Source organism: Hemitrygon akajei, chromosome 7 (assembly GCF_048418815.1).
Source record: "Hemitrygon akajei chromosome 7, sHemAka1.3, whole genome shotgun sequence".
Classification (NCBI taxonomy): domain Eukaryota; kingdom Metazoa; phylum Chordata; class Chondrichthyes; order Myliobatiformes; family Dasyatidae; genus Hemitrygon; species Hemitrygon akajei.
This window is the reverse complement of record NC_133130.1, coordinates 54,060,453-54,069,299: the sequence shown is the minus strand read 5'-3', so window position 1 is coordinate 54,069,299 and position 8,847 is coordinate 54,060,453. Positions and strand designations below refer to the sequence as shown.

Genomic DNA, 8,847 nt, shown 5'->3' with positions numbered 1-8,847 from the left:
ACCTCTCGCTTCAGCTGTCTGAGGTACCCACCTGCTTCAAGCAGGCTTCAATTATACGAGTGCCTCAGAAGAACATGTTAACCTGCCTCAATGACTATTGTCTATTAACACTTACATCTGCAGTGATGAAGTGTTTCGAAAGTTTGGTGATCAACTCCTGTCTGAGAAGTGACTCTAATTCATTCCATTATGCCTATCGGAGCAACAGGTCCACAGCAGATGCCATCTTCACTCAACCCTGGAACATCCAGATAGCAAGTAATCATACATCAGGATGTTCTTTATCGACTACAGCTCAACATTCAATACCACCTTCCACTCAAAATCTAATCAATAAGCTTCAAGACCTTGGCCTCAATACCTCCTTGTGTAATTAGATCCTCAATTTCCTCACCTGCAGACCCCAGTCAGTTCAGATTGGCAGCGACATCTCCACAATCTCCATCGGCATAGGTGCACCACAAGGCTGTGTGCTTAATCGCTGCTTCACTTGTTTTACACTTATGACTGTGTGGCTAAACGCAGCTTCAATACCATATTCAGGCTTGCTGACAGCTCCACTGTTGTAGGCCGAATCATATAGGAGGGAGATTGAAAAGCTGGCTGAATGGTGCCACGACAACCACCTCTCAGTCAATGTCAGCAAGACCAAGGAGCCGATTATTGACTTCAGGAGGAGGAATGCAGAAATCCACGAGCCCGTCCTCATTGGTACATCAAAGGTGGAGAAGGTCAGCAACTTTAGATTTCCCAGTGTTGCTACTTCGGAGGACCTATCCTGGGCCCAGCATGTAGGTGTAACTCCAGAGATACTTAGCAGTGCCTCTACTTCCTCAGAAGTTTGTGAAGATTCGGCACAACATCTAAAACTTTGACAAACTTCTATTGATGTGCAGCAGTAAGTATATTGACTGGCTGCATCACAGCCTGGTGTGGAAACACCAATGTTCTCAAATGTAAAAGGCTAGAAAAAGTAGTGGGTACAGTTCAGTCCATCACAGATAAAGCCCTCACCTCCGCTGACATACCTACATGGAGTGCTGACACGGGAAAGCAGTATCCATCATCAGGGACCCTCACCATCGAGGCCATGTTCTCCTTTCACTGCTGCCATCAGAAAGGTGGTACAGGAGCCTCAGGACTCACACCACTAGGTTCAGTAACAGTTATTACCCCGCAACCATCTTGAAACAAAGGGAATAACTTCACTTGCCACATCACTGAAATATTCCCACAACCTATGGATACACTTTCAAGGACTCTTTATCTCACGGTCTCAAAATTATTTCTTTATTATTTTTGCAATTTGTTGGCCTTTGCACACTGGTTAAATGCCCTAGGTGGTGCAGTCTTTCATTGATTCTATTATGGCTATTGGATTTATTAAGTATGCCTGCAAGAAAATGAATCTCAGGGTTGTATATGGTGACATACATGTACTTTGATCTTTAGTGTGAAGAACTGAATTTGACAAATTTCAGGTAGCCATTCAATTTTTCTTTCTCTCTCTCCCCCAGATATTGCTTTATCTCTTGGTTTCAATTTGTTTTTTCCCCCAGTCAACAATTGCCAGGTTTTTTCGCTTAAAGTAACTGGTTACCATGACTACTTTTGATCTGCCACTAAACAGACAGCCATTGTATTCCCCGCTACTGCTTCTTCTAGCTCTTTTGAAGAGCCCTTAACCTGAAACGTTAACTTCGCTTTCCTCCCCACTGATGCTTACAGCATTTTCCGTTTTTGTTTCAGGTTTCCGGTAGCTGCATTTTTTCCCGCTCCCAGAAATAAAAATATATCTATTTATAAATGGGGTGCAGAATACTTAAACAATTCCAAATAATGTAGATAAAGTATTTAATTTTAAATTAAAACATAGGAAAGTCGTTTCTTTATAGACCACATACCTATACATACCCACACCTCCCTATCACACTCCGGTAGTCAATAATATAATCCTTTGCTTTTTAGGACAAGGTCCTGCGCCAACCAAACTTGATTTTGGATGTTCTGCCTCTGGGCCCTTCTTGATATGTGACGACAACATTGCCCCTACGCACACGAGGATATGCGTTATCTCGCTTTCCGATTGGCGAAGCCCACGTCAATCAGAGCCCCCCTACATTTCCGCTCAGTGAGATTGGTTGAACCCCACGCAATTGGTTTTGTGTTTTGGAGCGCGCGCGAGCAAGGAGGCGTCAGTTGCTGGCTTTCTCCGGCGTTTTCTTTCAGCGTCCGAAAAAAAAAATATACACCTGAAATCACGGTCGACCTTCAGGTGATTCGGTCCGTCGAAAGGGCAGAAGGAAAAAATTGCCATCGTTTTGCTGTCGGCGGAGCGAGGGCGGGAGGCAGCCGTGGTGGCGCTCGTTGATGGACAGGCTGAAGACGGGCTGCGAGTGAAGACGACGGGGGCAGGTCGCGGGGAATGACAGTGCGCTAGCAGGCTCCGTGGAGATCGTCGGCTGGAGACGGTCGCCAGCCACTCCCAGGGGAGGGGAGGGGGGGACTGGAGCAGGCCCCGGGGGTCTGGGGAAGGAGCTCCGGCCCTCGACGCAACGTTAACTTCTAAATATTGCACCGCGCACGCTGTTTTATTTTGCCTCCTTCCTCCCTTGGGTGACTTGTTTTATTGGACCTGGTTCACACACGCCCTACCGATCGTCCCCTCGCTCCTCTTATCGCTGTGGTGGCTCGCCTGTAGGAAAAAGATGTCGGCAGCAACGGCTGTGGTGACAGCGGCGGAAAAAGTGGATGGGTTCACCAGGAAATCCGTGCGGAAGGCGGCCAGGCAGAAGCGATCGCAGGGATCGTCGCAATTCAGGAGTCGAAGCAGTCCGGTTGAGATCCAGCTGCTCCCGCCCCTTAAAGGTACCTAGGTTCTGGGACGAGCCTTGTACGTTTAACTATGTATGTATCTGGGTTCGAAGAACACACCTTTCGCCTTTCTGAGTGTGACTAATCAAAGACCTCGCCCAATCCACCCTTCCCCTGCCCCCCCACCTCCACCCCAATTCACCCATCGGCATCCCAGTAACGATCCCTCGCGCATTCGCAAGAAAACATGCCGAGGATTGGAGTGTCTGTAGGACCTCAAATACATCTGGACTTGCATTCGGTTCCCCCACTTCCAAATATAGCACTGTTAACGAAGCTTAATCCTAAAATGCGTCGTCGTAGAATTATCATAACAATTTGACGGAATTTGACCAAAATATTTTCACATCGCCTGTCCACTTCCCTCTAGCATTTTGTTTTGGGTCCTGAGCATCTTACAGCTGGGAAACAAACATGCAAAGCAGGAAGGCTTGGGGTGTGTGAATTCCAGAACTTGGGTAGTGCTTTCTGGTCTGAGTTATCAAATTACTGTGTCACTATATACTATCTTGAGATTCGTTTTCTTGCAGATGTTTACAGGAAAATAAACAGATACAGTAAAATTTATGAAAACAATACTTAAAGACTGACAAACATCCAATGTGCAAATTTTAAAAAAATTAATAATACTTGTGTGTAGGTTGTGGAATCAGTTCAGAGTTGAGGTGAATGAAGTTAAGCCTACTGGTTCAGGAGCCTGATGTTATAGAATAATAACTGTTCCTGAACCTGGTGGTGTGGGACCCAAGGCTGCTATACCTCCTGTCCAAGGATAGTAGCTAGAAGAGTGTATGGCCTGGCTAGTGGGCATATGAGAGAGTAAATGCTGCTTGCTTGTGACACTTCCTTATTTATTAGAGTGATTCCATTTAAGCATTGGAAATTATATTTAACCTGGAGATGCTACAGACATGTCATAAGTAAGTTTTACTACTAAGATGTGTCACCACAGTTTTGAAGAGATTTAGAAAATGGTACTTTAAATGTTGGATTTGCCAATGATCTTCATGTCCCATAAACAAAGGCAAAATTGCCCTTTGAAATACATACGGTAATTGTTTCTTTTAACCATTATCAGATCAAGATAGTTGATGTTCAAAAACAATTTACCTTATTTTTGCAGATTGTTTTAGTTATGACTAAATAGATTGAAACAAAATCTGCTGACTGGAGAGGCATTGGAAGAGGCTTTTGTGGCCATCATAATTCATTAACTGCCATTCACGATTAATGTGCCTTGAAATCAGGCTTCTGGCAGTTTTTCTGTGCTCTTTATAGTGCTAATACCAAACTGGAAGTTACATAAATGGTGGCAAATTTGGAACATTTAGGAAACTTATTGTAGTCTATTCACTTATATATTTTAAAACCTGACTTGTGTGTTTTGAGAGTTACTGCTGATTGTTATGTTTGCAAGAGGAATGACATGCTTATTCAAATGCTGACCCATGGAAAACAGCCAGAGTTATTAAAGGGATTTCTGCATCATAACCTTACTGCAGTATGGGGGAGGAGGATGGGTGAAAAAATTAAACTCTTACTTGGGTGAAGTGCAACTGGAATTTAATTTCCCTGTGTGAGGAACTGCTTTTGAAAATGGATGAAAGAATTTCAAAATGGATGGAGTTTGCATTTTTACGAGCAGGTTATATACAAGTTGGTCCTATTTCTCTCCAGTAATATCAATTCCAGAACGTTAGCTCTCACTCAGCTTGAAAAGTGTAAAAGATTCTGATTTTTGTCCCTAATTCCTCAAGAATGTGCAGAACTCTGGACTTCAACTCACATTTGCTCAGAAATTTCAAAGTTCAGATACTTAATCATATCCCTCCAGCCATTGACAGTATCGAAATAAGTTCAAAAAGCTGTCTTTTCAGTCTTACTCTGTTGAATTTCTTTATATCTCTGCACTTAAACCATGAACATTCAGATATTACACTAATTTACAGGTCTTAAAAATTAAGCTAGTACTGTGAAACGATCAAAAATTATTTAAGGTAGAGACGTAAAATATAATGATGGTTTCTTAATTTTATGTCCTAACAGCATGTTGCTAAAATTTGGCATTGTTCAGAGAATAGCATTAAAAGCAATTCAATGTTTAGTTATTTACAGAAATGTTTATGGCTGCATCAGTTCACTACAGAGAAGTTTGATAACTTGGTCTCGTGAAGTATTAGTTAACTGATTTCAGAGCGGCTTTTGTAAGTACCATGAAATAAAAAACAAACAGAAGAAAATCTGCAGATTCTGGAAATCCAAAGCAATGCACACAAAGTGCTGGAGGAACTCAGCAAGATAGATGGCATCTATGGAAAAGAGTAAACAGTCAATGTTTCGGGCTTAGACCCTTCATCAGGACTGGAAAGAAAGAGAAGTCAGTCTTCTCTATCTTGCCAATACTGATGAAGGGTCTCTTTTCCATAGATGCTGCCTGGCCTGCTGAATTCCTCCTGCATTTTGTGTGTTACTATGAAATAAAATCTGGTTTTGTAGTGCAGAATCCTGATGTTGGAGAACTATTTGCAAGTTTGTAGGCATTTGTTCTCAAACTTTTTTTTTGTTTCGCAGCTTTCTGCTCTACAAGTTTGTATGTTCAGTATAGTTTCTCCCATGTATAAATATCTGGGATGGTGACATCAGAATAATCAATTAACGTAACAATTGTGGAAAGTTAATCTTTCCCTCTTCCTGTTGTTATTTCAAATAATAAATGTTAAATCATCTTATATTCCCAACTCCCCTTTGAAATGACATTGGTCTCCTTGTGAAGTGCCTTGAAGATTCTATTACAATGGCTGTGTACTACTTTGTTTAATTTGTTTCTCATTCAATATTTGAATTTCTGTACAATATAACTAAGTAAATTGTGGATATATTATAGTGTCCAAAGTTAGAATGATGTGTACATGGATTAATATAGCTTTGGAATACATCCAAGGCAAAAATATCTTGTTAATCAAATGTAATATTAGATATATACAGCAATCGAATTTAGTAGTAATTTGATTACTGTATTTCATAGAATCATTTGGTTTGCAGGAATATTAATCCATATTGGGCATTATGTATTTTTAAAGTCTTTGTGCATGTACTTAAAATGCATCTTTTAATATAGGATAATATTGAGATTGTTACATTTAACATTGGGTGGAATATAATACTATTTAGCAGAAAAAGTTAAAATGTTCAGAATGTTGTCAGATTTTGTAGCGTCATGGCAAACCATTCCTTGCAACTTACTCTGTAGTTAACTTCCTAAAATGAAGTGAGCTCATCATTATTTTGTGTAATTAGCATTCATTCATTGAATGTCAGCCTTTAACAAGGTATGATTAATAGTATATCTTGGCTGTATTATGCATTTGGGATTGATACTTCTGCTATCAAGAAAAAAATTGCAATGCCTTTAAAATGATTAAAGCTATAAACCTTTTAAATTTTCTGTTGCTATATTTCATGTGATAATATTAAATCTTTGCATGATCTTCTTCATTTGGCACAGAATAGTTTCTTTCTCCTTCTGGTCTGCTACATGTAGTTTTCCATTTCTTTTTCCTCGCTTTCTGCCTGGTATGCCTCTCTCAATCTTTATCCTCAAGTAATCCACATAAAAAAGCAGAAATTCATATGAAATTCACGAGATAAATCAGCTGCCATAGAAAATAATTAAAACCATAAGGCATAAGAGCAGAATTAGACCATTCAGCCCATTGAGACTGCTCTGCCATTCAATCATGGCAGGTTTACTATCGCACTCAACCCCATTCTCCTGCCTTCTTCCCAAAACCTTTCATGCCCTTACTAATCAAGAACTTATCAGCCTCTGCTTCAAATGCACCCAGTGACTTTGCTTCCACAGCTGTCTGTGGCAGTGAATCCCACACCTTCTGGTTAAAGAAATCTTAATCTCTGTTCTAAAGGGATATGCTCGTATTCTGAGGCAATGCCCTCTGGTCCTAGATTCCCCCACTATAGGAAACATCCTCTCCACATCCAGCCTATCGAGGCCTTAGTAAATAGGATGGCATCAGATCACTAACTTGTATAATTGATAAGATTAGCAGCAGTTGGCCTTCATAGATTGCTCTGAACTAGTTACATCAAGGTTATCAACATTTCAGATTTCAGTATTAAAGATATCCCTGTCATTTTATCAGTGCCTATAATATAATTAGCATTCACAGCATTCTATTACTCCCTATAATCTGGATATAATTGTCCTTGGTTGCATATTTTAAAAAATAAAGTTTAATGATTTTATCATACATTTTACTACCCTCTGCTGGATCAATATGGTACAGTGTATCCAATTCTGATTCTGCAGTAGTCATAATAATCTCTTCTCAGTATTCTATCGCCAATTCCTATAGCATCCACTTGTAATTGTGATGATCCCGATTCAAGCTGACTGAGTGGTACCACCTTTGTAAGATCCGTTATAAGGGTTGCTACCTCATGTTTAGATAAAGTCCATGCCAATGATTTGATTTTTTTTCTTGTTTATAATGTTTTGCACAAAATAGCTAAATTTTAGATTGGTTGTGTTTGCAGTTTGTTGCTAGATTGGAGTAAAAACATAGTCAGCTCTTTTAATGGAGTGTGGTTTATTTAAAGTCAAATGTTTTTTTTCTGTGCAGTGCAGAGGCTTGTTATGAAATTGACATAAAATTCAGATATCTTTGTTTATTGTGATTTTTTTTGGAGGGGATGGATTATATTTATAAAAAAGAGCATGAATGTAAGAGGACCTGCAAGAGTGATAATGGAAAACAGCAGTGTAACTTTTTAAAACTATATTCTGTAAAACAGACCTTTTAATCTACTATACTACAAAATTCTTTTAATCTGCTATATTACAAAAAGAAAATATCAGATCATTTTTCAAGCAGCATCTATGAAGAGAAATAAACAGTAGATGTTTCAGCAAGAGAGTCTTTGTTAGGATTAGTAAGGAAGGGGGAAGAGAGAAGCCAAAATAAGAACGTTGGGGGATGGGGAAAGAGAACAAACTGGCAGGTCATAGGTGAGACCAAGTGAGGGGGAAGGTTGGTAAGGCAGGGGAGATAATAGGAGGAAGAGGTTAAAGGGCTGAAAAAGAAGGAATCTAATTGGAGAGGACATTGTACTATGGAAGAAAGGGAAGGAGGTGGGTAATCAAAGGGAGGTGATGGAAAGTCAAGAGGACGGAAGAGAATAGGTGAGAGGGTAACCAGAATGGGAAATAGAAAAAGTGAGAATTTGGGTGGGAGGAGGAGGCAGTAATTATTGGAAGTTAGAGAAATCAATGTTTGTGACATCAGTTTGGAGAAGCAACTGAGCTTGGTGTCATAGTGACAGTAGTGGAGGCCATTGACAAACATGTCAATATGAGACTAGGATGTTGAATTGAAATGGTGAACCAACAGGAGATCCTGTCTTTTGTGGCAGACAGAGCAAAGGTGCTCGACAAAGCAGTCTCCCTTATGCATCATGCGTCATGAGGTGCCATGTCAGAAGCACCAGATTCTATATATGATCCTGACATACTCATAAGTGAAGCATCGCCTCACCTGGAAGGACTGTATGGGGCCCTGAATGATTGTGAGGGAGGAGGTATTGGGGCAGATGTACCAATTGTGATGGTCTTGGGGATAGGTGTTAGCACGGGAATCATTAGGCCTACACTGGTAACACTTACCAACTCTTTCTCCACTATATTGATTATTGCATTGGTACTGCTTCTCGTACTCATGCTGAATTTGTCAATTTTATCAATTTTGCCTCCAACATCATCCCCTCAAATTTACATAGGCCATTTTTGACACTTTTCTCCTGTTTCTTGATTTGTCTTCATCTTCAGAGACAAGACTATCTACTCACATCTTTTACAAACCACTGACTCATAATTTTGACTACGCCACTTCACACCCTGTCACTTGTTAAAAAGCTATTCCCTTCCCTCAGTTCCTTGGTCTCTGCTTCATCTGTTCT

General features: G+C 40.2%; 1 protein-coding gene across 1 annotated transcript in view; it reads left to right on the top strand.

Annotated features, from left to right (window-relative positions):
• Positions 1-2,128: 2,128 nt before the first annotated feature.
• ppp2r5a (protein phosphatase 2, regulatory subunit B', alpha isoform) overlaps positions 2,129-8,847 on the top strand; it is a 176,907-nt gene continuing 170,188 nt past the window's right edge. Inside the window, exon 1 of the mRNA XM_073050881.1 lies at positions 2,129-2,868. Coding sequence (XP_072906982.1) covers positions 2,709-2,868 — 160 coding nt within the window. The 5' untranslated portion in view covers positions 2,129-2,708. The remainder of the gene's footprint in view (positions 2,869-8,847) is intronic.